Raw genomic sequence first — 18,775 nt, forward strand, 5'->3', positions numbered from 1 at the left:
CCATGCCTGATGCTCCATGGCAAGCCACTCCCGCACAACGCCCGTCAGCTCCATGTCCCCTGCCTCCTCCTCCCCAGCCTTGTGGCGCGGGCAGAGGGACCGGCAATGGGCCCATGCTGGCCCTGTCCGAGGCCTGGGCTGCTCCCCCTCGCCCTCAGTCTTTGAGCTCCCCGGGCCCGTCGTGGGGCTGGCCCATCTGCTGGCTGCTGGAGCTGTGGAGACAAAAGGGAAGAGGAACAGGCCATTTGCCCCGGTGAGGGACCCCCCAGAACTCACCCCCCCCCCTCCTGCCCACCCCATCCCGATGGGCCTGCAGGGACTGCATCCGAGGTTCACTGTCTGGGTTGCAGGAGTGCTGGCTCTCATCTGCCTCCCTCAGTCCCTCCGCAGCCTGGTTGCCCGTGGTACTGTCCGGCCCGCATGGTGCTGGGTGCCACATGTCAGTCATCTGAGATGGGGATGGTGGGGTTGTCTGGTCTGCCCGTGCCCTGGAGCTGATGTCCCTGTGGGTGGGCTGTGGCCACCCCGGGCGGCACTGCACACCCCAGCCCCGTGGCCACCAGCATGCATGGTACATACCTGTAGGTCCCTCCAGGAACTCAGGCGAGGCGCGGTCGCAGGGGGCCAGGTTGGATGGGTCCGAGGAGACATTGATGACGAGGGCCCCCTCACTTGAGCCCTCAGCATCGCTGGTGTCCTGGATCCTTGGGGGGGCACCTATGGGTGGGGGGTGGTCCGGGCCAGTCCTTCACCTTGGTCCCTGTCTTCTCCAGCTTGGTCACGGGATCGGCAGTGTCCACATACATGGCCAGGGGTCCTGCTTCCTTGGGCCCAAGGAGGTGGTTGAGTTCTTGGAAGTAGGGGCAGCTGGTGGGTACTGCCCCTGACTGCCCAGCCGTGTCCCAAGCCCAACTGTACGCCTGCTGGAACTCCTTCACTTTCAACCTCACATGGTCCAGGATCCGGGTGGGGTGACCCTGGCTGGTGAGGCCCTTGGCCAGGTGCTCAAAGGCAGGTGCGTTTCGGTGCGGGACCCCCATCTGCTGCAGGACCTCCTCATCTTCCTACAGGGCAAGGAGGTCTTGCAGCTTCGTCTCTGTCCAGGAGGGGGCCTGATGTTTGGGGGTCTGGCTCCCCTCCTGGGAGGACTCTCCCTGGTCCCTGGATGACCCCTGGGGTGGGTGGGAGTCCTGGCTGCTGGCCATGGTGCCGGAGGTGATGCGGCTTCCCCTGGGGCATCGCAGCTGGGAGCTGTGTGAGCGGCAGCGTGGGCTCCCTGCTGCCTACATGCTCTCAGCTTCCTGCCTGAGGGCTTCTAGGAGCCTGCGTGCTGAAAGGTGGCCAGATGCTGGAGCTATGGAGCTCCGCTTGTGCTACGAGCGCCTGCCAGCTAATTGTGGCCATGGGGGACTCCCTCTTTTGCATGAGCGGGCCACAGAGCATCTACACTTGCTCTCTTTCGAAATTGTCTTTTGAAAGAGGGCGCTGTTCCCATCCCGGGAGCGGAGGACCAACTTGGAAAGAACGGGGGGGTTCTTTCGAAGTTAATTTCCAAAGAGTACTGTGTCAGTGTAGACGCTCTGCAGCTTCTTTTGAAAGACTCAGTCTTTCCATCCTAATTTCGAATGTACTTGCTAGTGTAGACACAACCAGTGTCTTTATGTATTTTAGCTATTCCACTGTAGAATCATAGAATTCTAGTGCTGAAAGGGACCTCAGGAGGTCATCGAGTCCATCCCCCTGCCTAAAGCAGGATCAACCCCAACTGAATCATCCCAGCCAGGACTATGTCAAGCCAGGACTTGAAAACCTCTAGGGATGGAGATTCCACCACCTGTCTCAGTAACACATTCCAGTGCTTCACCATCCTTCTGGTTAAGTAGTTTTTCCTCATATCCAACCTCCCACTCTCCCTCTGTAACTTCAGACCATTGTTCCTTGTTCTGCAATCTGTCGCCACTGAGAACAGTCTTTCTCCAGTCTCTTTGGAGCACCCTTTCAGGAGGTTGAAGGCTGCTATCAAATCACCCCTCATGCTTCTCTTGTGCTAACTAAATAAGCTCAACTCTCTCAACCTTTCCTCTTCGGTCATGTGCTCCATCCCCTTAATCATTTTCATTGCCCTCCGCTGCACTTGCTCCAATGGGTCCACATCCTTTCTATACTGGGGGGCTCAGAACTGGATGAAGTACTCCAGATACGGCCTCACCAGTACGGAGTAGAGGGGAATAATAACTTCTCTAGATCTGCTGGAAATGCTTCTCCTAATGCACCCCAATATGCCATTAGCCTTCTTGGCTGCAAGAGCACACTGTTGGCTCTAATCCAGGCTCTCATCCACTGTATTCCTCAGGTCCTTTTCTGCTGCACTGCTACTTAACCAGTCAGTCCTCAGCCTGTAACAGTACTTGGGGTTCTTCCGTCCCAAGTGCAGGACTCTGTGGCTATGTCTACACGTGCACGCTACATCGAAATAGCTAATTTCGAAGTAGCGACATCGAAATAGCCTATTTCGATGAATAACGTCTACACGTCCTCCAGGGCCGGCAACGTCGATGTTCAACTTCGACGTTGCTCAGCCCAACATCGAAATAGGCGCAGCGAGGGAACGTCTACACGCCAAAGTAGCACACATCGAAATAAGGGAGCCAGGCACAGCTGCAGACAGGGTCACGGGGCGGACTCAACAGCAAGTCGCTCCCTTAAAGGGCCCCTCCCAGACACACTTTCATTAAACAGTGCAAGATACACAGAGCCAACAACTAGTTGCAGACCCTGTATATGCAGCACGGACCCCCAGCTGCAGCAGCAGCAGCCAGAAGCCCTGGGCTAAGGGCTGCTGCACACGGTGACCACAGAGCCCCGCAAGGGCTGGAGAGAGAGTATCTCTCAACCCCCCAGCTGATGGCCGCCATGGAGGACCCCGCTATTTCGATGTTGCGGGACGCGGATCGTCTACACGTCCCTACTTCGATGTTGAACATCGAAGTAGGGCGCTATTCCCATCCCCTCATGGGGTTAGCGACTTCGACGTCTCGCCGCCTAACGTCGATTTCAACTTCGAAATAGCGCCCAACACGTGTAGCCGCGACGGGCGCTATTTCGAAGTTACTGCCGCTACTTCGAAGTAGCGTGCACGTGTAGACGCAGCTTGTATGTCACCTTGTTGAACATCATCAAATTTCTTTTGGCCCAATCCTCCAATTTGTCTAGGTCACTCTGGACCCTATTCCTACCCTCCAATGTATCTACCTGACCCCCTCACTTAGTGTCATCTGCAAATTTGCTGAGGGTGCAATCCATCCCCCCAGGTCGTTAATAAAGATGTTGAACAGTACCAGCCTTAGAACTGATCCTTGAGGCACTCCACTTGAAACTGACTGCCAGCCAGACAGTGAGCCATTGATCACTACTGTGATAGACCCAGGCCTGCAGCCAGCTACAGCACCCTGTGGAGGGGAGATATATAGGCAGCTGGGTGTGTCTTTTCATGTTTCCCAAGGCCTAAGGCCCAGGAAAAGAGAAGTCTGCAACTCCAGGGTAAGCCAACACCTGGGGCCAATAAAACAGCTGTGGCCAATCAAGGCCTGCTGAGTCCTTGAAAAGGCTTCCCCCCAGGAAGGAGTGGGGCAAGGGGATAAAGGACAAATAGGGACTGGGGAGAGAAGACTCACCAGGGAGCAGAACTGCAGCTATTGGAGGAAAGTACTGTGGTTGTGTTACAAGGGTGGTCTGGTGGAAGTGGCCCAGGGAGGCAGGTGGGGGCACTAGGATAACCCCAAGAGGGAAGTCCCTCCTGCCAAAGCTGTCTTCATCTAACTCTGCCTGCCCACAACTGAAGGAACAATACAGCTGTGTGTGTCCTGCCAAACACTAGTCATTCTGTTCATGCTCTAGTATAGCAGTTGCCTCACTTTTTTTTCTGGCACCCAAGGGCCACTTTGACACAGTCACTGATCAGTTATCCAGCCCTTCCACAGAGACATGCACAGGATGGACAGATCATTCTTACACTGAGACTTTGAATCTTTCCTTACTGTAAACATGAAATGTCCAACCTGGTCAAACACGTATTATAAGCACCCATCCGGTTTCTTTCTCTGAGGCTATAAATAAAATGTAATGCACTTGATAGTCCAAAAAGGGCATAACTTACCATATTACACTATCTCAAATATATGAGGTGAGAAATACACAGAAAATCAATGTAACACTCCGCGTAGAAGTCTTCTAAAATGTAATGTTTAATTGGCATTAAACCAAAACAGTTCCAGAAGTGTTATTTCAAAACCCTACAGTATTTAGCAGATAAGTATATAGTTTTTTTGAAACATCCTTTTAAATTCTATGGGGTGATCCAAAAATGTATGTCAGTGTTACACTGTTGAATTCTACAGGACTTTTGCAGAGGGGAGTAGACTCCTACACTTCAAGTCACTTGATGCCTCTGCATTATCAGTTCTGTGTTGGCTTGTTAAGTGTTTTCTTCAAATATTTTTATGTTCAGTAAAATATTGAAGATGAAGACGCTCCCACGTTTCAAAATGGATTTTAGTTTTCTTGATGGAATAATAAGAATTGCCAGAATTAAGAAGCAGTATCAGGCAATAGTTACATAACAATATATTTGGCAGTCATACACCAATTTTATAGTGGCCCTGGTTGCCTAGCTCACTTTAGCTCCTTGGAACCACTCCAGCAGCAGTGGAGGTTCAGAATCTGGCTAAATCTCACCACCTGATATTTGGCCTCTGGGGGAGTCCCTGCCTGAGGGAGAGCCAGCAGAAGTAGCTGCATCACCCTCCTGAAGCCTGAGCATAAGGGATATGTGAAAGACAAAATGACTGTGGATGGAATGCTAGTGAGCTACAGCTGCTCTCAGCTGATGGATGACACTTTACAGGCACGTACCTGTTTTGATCAGCCTTAAGGGTATTTTAATCCATGCTGGGGCTAGAGCCAATATAACACCAGCTGAAAAAAGAGTGAGCCAGTTTCTCTAGCATCACTATCCTGCCCCTAATGGACACTGGGCTTGTATTTCTAAGACACAGATCATAGCAAAGGAAAATTCAGTAAAGCTGACCAATTTGAGAAAAAACTGAATTTAAAGCAACTGTCCAGTCAACAAACTGTCCTATGAGGCCCATATAATAATGAATACCTGATTTTTCCACTGATGGGGGGAACTATGTTTTCCACACAACAGGTACAAGCTGTGGGTTGACACCTGCTCTGAAATGTTTGGGGGTTTGGATATCTGTGCTGTCAAAGCTGTCCATGGCAAGGATGGAAAGGATTACATTTTTGAGGTAAGATATGACATACACTTTGTCAATATGAGCATTTCCTTGTTAAGAGGCCTCAATAAAACTACCTTGAGTATGATTTAGGCTTCCAACTCAAGTTGTTTGCATTTCAAAGTATGCAGTATATTTAACTATGTTTAAGCCATAATGCAGTACCCCATATCTAAGTTATGGGCACAGTTCTTTTTATAATGATATATGAATTTCTAGCTCTAATGTTTTTTCATTTGCTTTACCCTTTGCTCCCCCACCCTCTGAACCTTAGGACAGTCTGCCCGTAGGTTCTCAGTTCCAATTTAGTCAAACTACTCTAAGTCAAAGCAAGCATTCCTGAAGCACGTTAAAGACTACCAATCTTATTCATGGGAAGGACCCACTTCTTCAGATTCTGGGGCAGTACTGAGAGAACTGAGGAATCAGCTAAATATAAAAATGGAAAAAGTGGGGAAGGAAGGAGGGGAAGAGAGGAAAAAAACCTCTGGGAAGTGTCAGCTAATTTAAGTGACATGCCTGCCATCCCTCAGAATATCAAAGGTGGGCAAATTGTCATCGTAATGCATAAGATAATTGACATCTTTAACTTAGTTGAAGTCTGCTGTGCTTGTTTTCAGTACTAATTTAATTTTTTTTAAGTTTCTATATAGCTGGTTAAGCTGGCTAAGCATGTATGTTTTCCCTTTTTATAAAGAAAAAAAAATCTCCTTTTTGGTCTTCTGCTAGTTCAAAATAGTGGGTACTATTTACCAAAGACTTACAGCATAATCCTGCAAGAATTTGAGCGACATCTGAAAAATGGTTAGCACCTTCCAAGTCCCACTGAAGTTAGAATGTGCTCCAGTCTTTGATAGACGAGGACCAGTGCCTATCACAGCTCTGAAAAATGTTCTCATTGATTTAAAAAAACGTTGACTAGAAAGGTCATAACGGACAAGCATGTGCTTCATATTTCTCCCTCTTTTCAAGCATATGCCATTGCCACCTGCACCATACTTATACTCCTAGTAAAAAATCTAATCAATATTAGTGGGGTTACTTATGGACTATTCAAAAATACAGTAGAGAATACACTAATCCCTCGTTTAACAAGTAGTTTACTTATAAGTGCTTGCTAAAACGAGGGACACATATACTTACCATTGTTCACTACACAAGTGAACTTCCCCCGCTTACACAAGCCAGCTGCGGGGTCCCTGGCCAGAGGGCGGGGAGCTGCACAGTCCCCCCAGCTGGCTCAGCACCTCCTTTGCGCCATGCAGACAGACAAGTGCTCCTTTTTTAACCAGCCCTAAAAGGAGATTTTTTCCACTGGTTTGGAAGGTGCTGCTTACTGAGACCAATATAGTTATCATTCCTTAATAGAATAGAAAATATTAATAGTAGAGCAGCTCCCATTCCTTCATCATGTCAGTGATCAAGAATGGTATCAATTAATGTTTTGGAACTGTCTGACTAACAATAGTATTGTCTCCAGTTGTTCTTTGGCAGTGATGACCTTAGCTGCCAATGGTGTTGCAGGAGTGTACTCCTTCTGACTACAACCCCATCCTCTCCAGCAAGGCTACTTGCAGAGACTGTAAATTGTTCTATTTTGCAACCCTTTGCAAGTGAAACACCCATTCAACCATCAGCTCAGAAATGCTATTCTCTGGGTTTGGCAGTCACTTCTGCCTCTCCCTCTGCATCTGTACAAACATCATTAGAAGCATTATCCCCTGTGGTTACAGAGATCTGTCCCCAGAATAAAAACTGCTGAATTTGTGTCCTGTCTCCGGAACAGCCTCTCTGTTTGGGTGAGGCTGGTGTGACCACTAATTAAGAGTGGACAGCAAACAATTCCAGCTGTCTGAGAGCCTAAATCAGTTAATCTTTGCAGTTTCACTGAAGTTAGGTGGTGGGCATTCATCTATTTTGCCATATGCTGACATACTTAGGGTGCACCTACACTTGCATTCCTCTTTCAAAAGAGATACGCAAATGAGGAAAATTGAATATGCAAATGAGGTATAAATTTGCATATTTGATGCCTCATTTGCATATCTTAATTTCAAAATAGCTTCTTTTGAAAGAAGAAAGCCAGTGTAGATGCTTCTCTTTTGAAAGTAAACCCATCTTCAAAAGAATCCATCTTCCCTTCACTTTCCCTGTCTATTCTTTAGCACTTACTGTTTGCACAAGCATTCCTGGCAGTAAATTCACAACACCAGGGAATGACTAAACCTTTTCCTAAGAGTAACTGACTCTTAGTAATGAGGCTGTCTCTCGCCTGGATCACTATCCGCAGTGACCTTTCGGTCATCCTGTTTTTCCAACTGCACATTCTTCCTGAGGTAATAACCTGTAGAAACAGCCACACACATATAAACAACCCTAAAATTCTGTCAGTGCCCCAGGCCACCTCTCCTTCTTACACAAGCAATTCCCCTGACCTCCCAGTCCACCTGAATTACTGGCCTCAGACTATTATTTTACGCTGTGGTCAGTGATTCCCCTCACATTTAAAATCTCACATTCACAGTTAAAATAAATTCTAACCCTGCCAGCTCTTGCTGCTCCCTCACTGGAAGTAGATTCTTTAATGGAGGAACATCTCTCAGCAACAACAGCCTCAGGGTGACTTCCCCTCAGCAGCAGTAGACTCTTTGCATCTCCTGATGCTCACGCGACAGAGCTCCAACTGCCTACTATCTCCGTTCCCACTTTACAGGAACGATGAGAGCAAATTCATATTTCTGATAATGTTCTGGAGGCTCCACCCTCGTCGTCATGATCTGATTAAGTCACAACCCAGGCAGAGAGGACAGTCTGGCCCAGTGATTCCACATGCCACTGAAGTTCCAAATTTCATTATACAACACAAGAGTGCCAACACAATAGCTTTAGTGATTCTACACATTTATGAATTCATTGGTGTTGCTGCTGTTCTTCTGACTACTGCTATGCATTTAAACCTCTGTCATGTCTAAAAAGTAGGTCATAGAGCTGTTGACTGCTCCTCAGAAGTTTGTTCTCATGCACTAAGAGAAATATACCTTATGGAATGACATCCTATAGTACATACATGCAAAAGTTAATATCTGCGAGAGTTTTACAACCATTTTCATGATGACCCTGCAGAACATGATTGTGTTGACATCTGCAAAAGTAACACATTACACTAAATAAATTGCAGGCGTCTTTTTCTGTGAAGCGTTTTTTTATGAAAACTCCAAGGCTTTAAATAGTAGTTATATGAGGTAGTGAAGAAATACTTGGCTCAGTGTTTGAATGTTATTTTAAAAACCACTGTGTATTGCAAGCAGACTAATGATACATGGGGTGCTTTCTATGTTTTTAAACTTTGTCAGGCCCTCTAATGTGGGGAATTGCCTGGATGACTCTTCTCTTAGTCATTAGGTTTTAAAGTTCTAGTAGCACGTTACACAGAACATGTTAGTTCTTACAGCACATTTGTAAAGAACATCACTTGGCCCAGATAAGTCTTAACTCTTTTATTAGGAAGAAAAATACACTGTGTGTTCCCTCCCGATACCATCTGTGAAGAGCACTTGTTCCTTAGCTTGAGAGTCCCAGATTTACCCTCACACTGAGGGGGCTTTTTAAGCCTTGAAGGCAGCAGCAGTAGCAAGGCAGAGCCAAAACCAGCCCTTTCACTAGGTGTCACATGCAACCAAAATAGGCCATATATGTTGCTCTCTGAATATTCTCTTCCAGTCAGATCTCGGCAGGAGAAAGCACTTCAGCTCCTGCCTTCCAGATGCTAGGAAAGCTCAATGGGTGTCTCTTGCCAGCTCGGATCCCATATTCAATTACTGGGCTTTTTGCTCACATGGGCTTATGGCGGGAGGAAGGGAGAAGAGATCAGAGGGGCTGCTGATGGGTGAGAAGCACTGAGGGGAAGAGGGTAGAGTTGGTGCTCAGCTGCCAGGGGGTACTTACCTTTCAGTTCTCACTCTAGTGCTTAGGCATCCCTGATCCTCCTTTGACCCCTAATGCACCTAGGCCTCACGCTGCTCCCATTCTGTCTCTTCCACCAAGACCCCACTCCTACTCCACCATCTTCCCACACCCATCCACTCCTTTCCCCACGTGATGCTGCCCAGGGGATGTCAGTGTAACCCACACACCAAGGTGTGGTTAACTGTCCCATGTAGTGGTACTTACACCACTTCACAGAGAAAAAATAAGTGTCCTGTGCAGCTGAAAGCCACATGGCCTTTAGCTTAAGCTATAGCAGCGCCTGCACTAAGTTCCTGAGGTCCCAGATTCAAGTTTGCCTGAGGGCAGTTACAGTGGGGCCTGTCAAGGATTTCAGCTGAATCTCTGAAGCTTGGAACCGGTCTCTTAAAGAGATATCTCCCTATTAGGCTCATCGGTGGGACCAGCAGCAGGAAGAGGCCACCATTGGTGGATGTGATCTTTCTTATAGTTTTCACAGGTTTTTGGTTTGGTGGGTATTTTGCCTTGGGATTGGAAAGGGAGAATGATGATCCCTAGCCAGTAATGGGCTCAGAAACGGCCCATATACAGCACAGAAACTCAAACCAAGATCACATAGAGTGGTTTCCCATCTCCAGAAAGGGGAGGATGGTACTTCAGCTCAATTCCATTTTCCTCTCCATTTCCATTTCTACATATTTTCTCCTTTGTGATGAACAAATTAGATAGATGACATGACATACATGGATGGGGTTACTGTAATGCTATATTCTCTAGCTAATCGGCTGCTGTATATTATAGGTTATGGACTGTGCAATGCCTTTGATTGGGGAACATCAGGCTGAAGACAGACAACTTATAACTGATTTAGTTGTAAGCAAAATGAACCAACTGTTGTCCAAAACGCCTGTACCATCTCCTCAGAGACCTACTGCCACTCAACAGCCTCAGGTAAGAAAACTTCTACTTTCTAAATATGCACTAGGATAATATGTATAACTTAGGGCCAAGATTTTACTTTCAAGAAAGGATTTGGCTAAAGCAGTTACATACAGATACAGCCACAAGGATTCAAAAACTTCTCATCAGAGGCCTCTAGCAAGGAACTTCAGAAGGTATTCTGGAAACAACCACTGTGGATCAAAAGTATTCTGGTGGTGTGATTCTGCATGCAAGTTTTAGCTAGTAAAGTGTCCTGATAGGCCTGGATTTGGTATTTTTTCAGATGACTTGACGTAGGAGCAAATTGGGTCCTTATTATGTGGTAATAGCTCATAACCATGAAAAAATAGAATATATAAATATAGAAAAACCCTTGCAGGCACTGCCCTAGGTAGACAGCATTTGGCTTTTTTGTTTGAAGATGGAAGCAAGAGTGCTTGCTATCAACTTGTCTCTTTGCAGAAGATTTTACTGAGATCCATTGAGTACAATGTGTGCCAAGTACATGACATGTTCGTGTGATCTATTTAAATATGATGCAAACCTCACAGAATGTGCTGCTTTCTGCCAGCAGGTGGCAGCCCTACATTCTGATCCCTGCTCCATACAGGCAGAGAGGTGATTTGAAACCGAGTCTGCCCCATCTTGGGTGCATGCTCTCACCACTGGTCTGAAGGATTTCAGAAGACAGCAGCACTGTGTGTGAGGCCCAGTCCAGCAGCTGTGCACTGATCATACTTGCTGAATTGGGTCCTGCAGGCTTGAAAGGCAGCCAGAGCAACTCGGAGGTTAGTGTGAGGTTGGTGGTCAGGTGTCACAACTTAACCAGTGTTGTTCAGCAACAGAAATTTGGGCACATGCAGGATTTGGGGGGGGCAACAGAACAGGGGATTTAAAGGTCTATATTTTAGGTTTAGGCAGCTGAAGGGTTAGACATCTAAAGGGTTAGGGTTAGACATCTAAAGCCCTTTGCTGATCTAGCCCCCTGCATCCCAATGTAACTCTAGTAAAACAAGGACGTTCATTACTTAACTCTTGGGAGTGTGCTGTTCAGGTGACTTTGAAGTTGGAAAGTGCTACTAAATGCCAAATATATTATTCCTTAGGTGCTCACAAGTCATAGCAAATGGGATTGATTCTGGGAGGGGCTGAGCAAATTCCATTGACTTTAGCAGGTGGTTTGAGTATTTTGCACTTTTCAGGATGGGGTCTAAATGAACAATTGAGAATGAAGTTCTCTGTCTCTACCAATAGGACCAATGGTGACCGTTTAAGCAATAAAACAGACCCAAACTGTAAATTGGGAATTACTAACCCTAATTAAAAAGTCTATTTTTAATCCTGAATAGGCTTGCATCAGGTAAACAACTTTGTGGTACATCTCCAGTAAACCAGTTCTTGAAGGAGAGTGACTAATTTGCTCTTCGAAATAGATCATCATGCTTTCTTTAAAAAAAGAAAAAAAAAACCACACTGTCATCCCACAGAAAGAAGTGGAGTAGTATCTATTTATGTTCTCACCACCAGAAACAGAGCACAAAATTGTTTCAAACCACATAACTATGAACAATGAATTTCCATCCACCATGACTCAAGCCCATTGAAAAGGGTACCTAAAAAAGAGTCACTTTTAGGGAAAACAAAATCACTTTATTTGCACACATGCTTTCTTTCAAGACCAGCAAACCGACCATATAATGCGGTAAAATGCTATCTAAAATGCATTGCCCAAAGCACCAAAGAGAGATGTAAAATTGAGACAAGTGTTGTCAGCTTAACAGATAGCTTTCACCCCTAGAAAAGGAAGCATTAAATGCTCTCACTGACTGAAAATCCAGTACACCTATTAGGCACTTGTAGCTAGATTGCTGAGAGGCCCAAGGGGTGGGAATGTTTGTGAGTGATTGCATATAAGTAAGTTGGCTCTTTTTGTACTCAAATTGGGTATGTTCCTGTTTGTACACAGAATTCCACTCTCAAACATAGGTCGAAAAATGGCCATGCCCCACAGACTCTTTTTATAAAAATCTGGTCATTAGAGCTCTTGCTAAAATAATTAAATTAATTAACTAGATGCCTATACGAGGAGCTTTGTTGCAGGATGTGGAATTTTCCATTGTTGTTCCCATCAGCTATGTTTGGGACATCCTTTCGCCGCCCCCAAGAAAGCTTCCGCTATGCACAGATGCAAGAACCTAAGACTTATGAAAGACCTCAATATAATACCTGCACTTAGCACTTCAAATTATCCTGAAACCTACAATTGGTGGAAAAAGTTTCTATCCAACTGTCTCCCAACAGAAAGTTGTCATCAACTAACATTTTTGTTGGTTTTTTTATAGTTAAAAGGGTCTGTTTTCCTAGAAATTTTCAAAGAAATAAATTGGCGAGAAGGTGCATCTACTTATGGTCTTTCAACGCAAAGTCAAATTTTCCACTGTAAACTTCAGTGAAAGCCAAGAAAAATATATCAAAAGTATCTAAATAGTCTTTTACTTGCTTAATGCTATTTTGTCTTGCAGTCCTTCCCTCTTGTTGTTAATATTAATTGTGTTGAGCATCTGGTCTCAATTTACCTTTTTAGTGAGGACTGAAGGAAAAACAGATCACTTCAGTTTTCTTGAGGTCATCAGTTATTAGCTTTCATTCCCCATAGGCAGAAGGCCTACGCTTTCTTTCCTCTTTCTCATACTCATAATGACTGTGTCTACACTTGCATTCCTCTTTCTAAAGAGGGATGCAAATGAGGGGAATTGAAAATGCAAATGAGGTGCTGATTTACATATCTGATACCTCATTTGCATATTCTTATTTTGAAAGAAGAAAAGCAGTGTCGATGCACCTCTTTCGAAAGTAAACCCCATCTTTGAAAGAACCTTTCTTCCCTTTTTTTAATGGAAAGGCTTTCCCTCATTTGCATGCCTCTTTCAAAAGAGGAATGCAAGGCTGCATCTACACTGGCAAGTACATTCGAAATTGAGGTCGGAAGATGGCCCTTTTTCAAAATAACCAGTCGAGCGTCTACACACACTCCGCAATCCTTCAAAAGCAACATCAAAAGAACGGAGCAGCTCCTTCGAAGTTGCTTCTCTGTTCCTGCAGTGGGATGAACAGCCCACTTCGAAAGAGTATTTAGAAACACAGCAAGTGCAGATGCTCCACAGATGCCTATTTTGAAAGAGGGAGCGCGCCATGGCAGTGATCAGCTGGCATGCGGTGGTGCCATGCCCAGCAGGAGCAGAGCTCTATGGCCCCAGCGTCTGGCACATTTAAAGACTCAGGCTCCCACAAGCCTCAGGCAGGAAGCTGAGAGTGTGCAGGCAGCAGGGAGTCCATGCTGCTCTCCAGTGCACCCGCCTCTGCGATGGCCACCCAGTCCAGACCCATGGCCAGCCACCCAGACCTCCACCCACCCCAGGGGCCCTCCAAGGACAACAGAGAGTTCTCCCAGGAGGCAAGGCAGGCCCTGAAGTGCCATGCCCCCTCCTGGGTAGACGCCGAGCTCCAAGACCTCCTCTCCCTATGGGAGAATGCTCCTCCAACAAATGGGAGTCTGGCACCACAATGCCGTGGAGTTTGAGAGACTGGTGAAGGAGCTGATTGGTCGGGGCCACCCCACCTGCATCCCAGGCCAGGTCTGGTCAAAAGTGAAAGAACCCCGGCAGGGGTCTTGCAGGCCCAGGGGTGCAGCCGGCAGTCGGTGGCAACTCCCTCAAGCTGCCCCTATTACAAGGAGCTCCACCACCTCCTGGGGCCAAAGGAGGCCAGACTCCCCCCCATTGTCATGCTTGCAACAGCTGCAGCCGACACCAAGGTGGAGACGGCAATAGAGGGTGAGGAGCACCCGGGACCAGCAGCCAGCACCACGCACCCGCGGATAGCATGGCAAACTGAGCCCACCAGCGATGGTGAGGGCTCAAGCGAGGGGGGCCCTCATCATCAACATCCCATCCGGGCCATCCAGCTAGGCTCCATCCACCCGTGCCTTGCCTGACTTCCCGGAGGGACCCATAGGTAGGTGGCATGCATGCCAGCTGCCCCAGGGCCTGGGGAGGGGGCGTCAGGTCCCAACCAGGGTGGCTGCAGGCATCACACATGACCACCAGCCCTGGTTCATGTGGACCCCGGACGGCTACGCTCCCCAGGCCCAGGGGGACAAAGCGCGGTGCTCAGCACCACGCGAACAGGACAGTACCATGTGGTGCAGCCAGAGTGGCAGTGTGGGGAGCCTGCACCCTTGGCACCCATGTGGGATACCCCAGCACATGGGCACCTCAAGGACCCCAGGATGAGGGGGTGGGTGGGGACACGGAGTCCTGCGCCTGGGACTAATGGCCCATTCCCTTCTCCCCTTCTGTTTCCACAGCTCCTGCAGCCAGCAGCCGGACCAGCCCCCGCCACTGAGGGTGGGGGGTGTGTGCTCCAGTCCCCCAGCAGAGATTGCACAGGGCTACCTCCAGGCCATCTTCCGGTACCACTAGGATAGGGAAGAGGAGGTGGGGAATGCTGCCTACACCGCTGCCTTGCAGGGAGTGGCTTGCCATGGGGCGGCAGGCCTCGGACTGGGTCATGGCGAACCTTGACTCCCTGACCCAAGCTGTGGTGGGCCGCCTGACCCTGGCTGATGCCCCCTTTCAAGCCACTCCCGTACCTGCCTCCCCCACCCCTCCCGTCCCCCATCAACCAGCCACCCTCCCGTCTCTCCTGCTCCAACCTCTACACCCTCCCTGGTCCCGCAGTCAGCCTCCCCTCCTACTCCCCCGCCGGTTCCCCAGTTATCCTCCTCCCCTCCAACCTCTGCACTGCAGTCCCACCTCCCACCCCACCCCCTGCAGTGAACTCTCCTCCCCCAAGCCTGACCTTGCTGCCCTCGGCCCGACCCACTTGCCCCCAGCTGGCCTCATAAGTTGCTGGCCAGGACCAGCCAGGAGGAGGCCACACCCCCCACACCCCACACCCCCTGTGCCAACCCCAGGGAGCCAGCAGGGGACCCGTCCCTGTTGCACACTTACCTCCCCATGCTGCCGGCCCCAGCCCAGCCACGATCAGGCTCCCAGACGTGGGAGGGAAGGGATGGGCGCAGGTGAGAGGGATCCCAGTCCTCAACCCCCATTGACAGGTAGAGCCCCCCACCCCATCCTCAGCCTTCCCGGGGCTCAGATGGTGCCCGCCCAGGGCTGCAGTGCCCCTGTATATAGTTCCCCCAGCCCCTCCATTTGCAATTCCCTCCCTGTGTATAGTTCCCCCCCAGCCCCTCCCTGTTTGCTGTTCTACCCTGTATATAGGCACAGACCACTGTCTGGTGGCAGTAAAGTGTTTATTACATAGTTCAACCTGAGTGCCCTGTGCATGTGTGGGGGTAGTGGTAGGGTGTGTGTGCAGGGTGGTGGGGGGAGGTGTATGTGCGGGGAGGAGGGGGTTTACTGCAGTCCCCATTTGAAGCCCTGGCACAGGGCCTCCCATACCTGCACCCTGTCTTCCTGGGCCTGGCGGCATGGGGTGGCAGGGGGCTGCTCATACCCACACCCCGCCTCGACAGCCCACCCCTGCATGAATGGCTCGTGCTTCATCTTCACAAGGTTGTGCAGGGCACAGCAGTCCCCATCCACTGCCAGAATGCTGGGGAGACCCACCTCCAGCCTGATGAGGAGGTATCTGAAGTACCCCTTCAAGCGGCCAAATGCCCACTCAACTGTGTTGCGGGCCCAGTTCAGCCGCTTGTTAAAAACGTCCTGGCTAGGCTGCATGTGTCCCGTGTATGGCGTCATCAGCTAGGCCTGCAAGGGGTAGGCCGCATCTGCCACAATGCAGGGCAACATTGTGGTGTCCCCGACGGGGAGCGCCTGCTGGGGGCATGAAGGTCCTCTCAGCCATGTGGCGGCCCAGCGCCAGGTTCCGGAACACAAATGTCCTGGAAGCGACTGTTGGCATTGACGAGCGCCGGCAGGACTATGGAGTGGTAGCCCTTGCAGTTTATGTAGGCCCTGCTGCTGTGCTCTGGGGCCTGGATGGTGATGTGCCTGCCGTCCAGGGCCCCAAAACAGTTCGGGAAGCCCAATTCCTTGAAGGCCCAGATGGCGTCGTCCAGGTCCCCAATGTGGATCAGCTGCTGCAGAAGGACCCTGTTGATGGCACAGATGACCTGCAGGGTGAGGGAGGGGGAAGAGCTCATGAGTGTGGCGGGGGGGGGTGCAGAGTGCCTGCCTGTCCCCGTCTCTGCCCCTGCCCTTGCAGGGCAAGCCTCCCTAGGACCCCTGTCCCTGCCCAGTCCTGTCCCTGGTGGGCAATGGTGCCCCAAGCCAGGGTGCCTGCTAACCCCTGGCCCCTGCATGCGATGGGGCATAACCCAGGCATGGCTTACCTCATTGAGGATGGCCCTGACAGTGGCCCTGCCCACCCCGAACTGGTGGCCAATGGATTGGTGAGTGTTGGGGAAGGCCAGCTTCCAGAGTGCGATGGCCACCATTTTCTGGAGTGGGAGCACCAGCCTCAGGCGGGTGTCACAGTGCTGGAGGGCTGGGGCAAACCAGTGGCACAGCTCCAGGAACATCCACTTCATCATCCTGGAGTTCTGTAGCCACCAGTCGTCACCCCAGTCCTCCAGCATCAGCCGGTCCCACCAGTTGCTGCTTGTGGGCAAGCCCCACACGCAGCGGGTGACCCAGGTGACCTGGTGGGGACATCGCACCCTGAGGATAGCTTCCAGGAGGGTGGCCATCCAGACCCGCTGGTGCACGGCGGCCAGGACTGCAGCCAGTGCGCCAGCCATGGCCTCGGGGGAGAGAGGGGGCTGCTCGGGGTTCATGGGGGTCCATGCCTCCTCTTCTCTCTGTCGGTTCAGAGAGGGGGTCTCAGGGTCCATGCCTCCTCTGCGCTCTGTCAGTCTGTGTGCCTGGGGACAGGTAGCTGGCCCTCAGCATGTGCAGGCCAATGCTTGGGGTTAGGGCCCCTTTAAAGGGACAGCAGACAGCATCCCCAGAAGGGCTCGTCCACCATGCCACCCTGCCCGTGGCACCTCCTGACCCTGTGCTTTTGACAGAGCTCCCTGGGTTGTGTGGATGCTCTCTTTTGAAAGTGCACTCAGGGCCTTTTGAAATGGCAGGTTGACCCTTCGGTCCCCATTTGCCTGTGTGGACGTTCCCTTTCAGAAGGATGGCTTTCGATGTTCCATTTCGAAGGCCATCCTTTCTAAAGGGGGTTGTAGTGTAGATGCAGCCATTGTGAACCTCTTCTTACTGCCTTTTATGTCCCTTGCCAGGTGCAACTCATTTTGTGCCTTAGCCTTGCTGATTTTGTTCCTACATGCTTGTGATATTCTTTTGTATTCATAGAGCGAAGACCAGGGTGCTTACGAAGCATCTCAGGGAGTTCCTTTTTGCTGACAATGCAGCTATTGCTGCTCACACTCAGCAGGAACTGCAGTCACTCATAACTCGCTTTGCGGATGCATACATGGAATTTGGCCTCACAATTAGCTTAAAGCTGACCTAGGTGATGGGCCAAAACGTGGGTAACAAGCCATCTATCAGCATGCTAGTCTACGAACTGGAAGTCATCCATGAGTTCGTGTACCTAGGCTCGACGATCTCGGAGAACTTGTCACTTGATAGCAAGATCAACAAACGCATTGGAAAAGCCGCCACAAAGTTCTCCAGGCTAACGAAGGGAGTATGGGCTAACAATAAGCTCACTGTACACACCAAGGTGCAGGTCTACACAGCCTGTGTTTTGAGCACACTGCTGTATGCCAGTGAAACATGGGCTTTGCACTCAAAACAAGAGCAGCGGCTCAACACATTCCACATGCGCTGCCTTAGGCACATACTCGGTATCTCATGGCAGGACAAGGTCCCCAATAGCGCAGTGCTTGAGAGGGCAGGCACCGCCTCCATGTTCACCCTTCTCAAACAGAGGCGTATGCTCTGGCTGGGCCATGTCTCACACATGACGGATGGCCGAATACCGAAGGACCTCCTCTTCGGCAAAGTGGCGTCTGGAAAGAGGCGGAAAGGGCACCTAAATTGCGCTACAAGGCCACATGCAAGCATGACCTCAGTGCTCTCTCTGTCAGTACGAACACCTGGCATTCGCTCACCTCAGACAGGCATGTCTGGAAACAGGGAGTGAAGGAAGCTTTTGCTGTGTATGAAACTACCTTGGTGAAGGAAGCAGAAGACAGGAGAGCCCTCAGGAAGATCCATGCCGGTGATACCAGAGCGACATCTGCCTACTGCTGCTCACAGTGCGGAAAGGACTGCCACTCCCAGATTGGATTGCACAGCCACAGAAGACGCTGCTCAGATCAGTCCAACTGGGGTGCAAACCCATGATCCCTCGGGATCGAAGGATGCCTACTACTACATCCTTAGCAATTTGTTCATATTCCCATTATTTAGGATTCCTTTTTATGAAAATCTGCCAGTTTAAATTATGTAGATCACGTTCTGAGTCCAAGATAAATAGTACAAAAATGCATATCATGTATCTATTATATGACAATGAGTTATGATCAAATTATTTCAGTGGAGATGCACAAGTATGCAACATTACGTTGGCAAATTCTGAAAGTACATTTCTGAAAGTTCAAC

The 18,775-nt window shown here is 49.5% G+C and overlaps 1 protein-coding gene across 3 annotated transcripts in view; it reads left to right on the forward strand.

The window, feature by feature from the left end:
- SYN2 (synapsin II) overlaps nucleotides 1–18,775 on the forward strand; it is a 408,886-nt gene that overhangs the window by 348,634 nt on the left and 41,477 nt on the right. For all 3 annotated transcript variants that reach the window (XM_075005593.1, XM_075005591.1, XM_075005592.1), the window contains exons 9-10: nucleotides 5,210–5,312; nucleotides 10,047–10,196. In XM_075005593.1, the coding sequence (XP_074861694.1) occupies nucleotides 5,210–5,312; nucleotides 10,047–10,196 (253 nt within the window). The remainder of the gene's footprint in view (nucleotides 1–5,209; nucleotides 5,313–10,046; nucleotides 10,197–18,775) is intronic.

This window comes from Carettochelys insculpta, chromosome 11, assembly GCF_033958435.1.
Source record: "Carettochelys insculpta isolate YL-2023 chromosome 11, ASM3395843v1, whole genome shotgun sequence".
Lineage (NCBI taxonomy): Eukaryota > Metazoa > Chordata > Testudines > Carettochelyidae > Carettochelys > Carettochelys insculpta.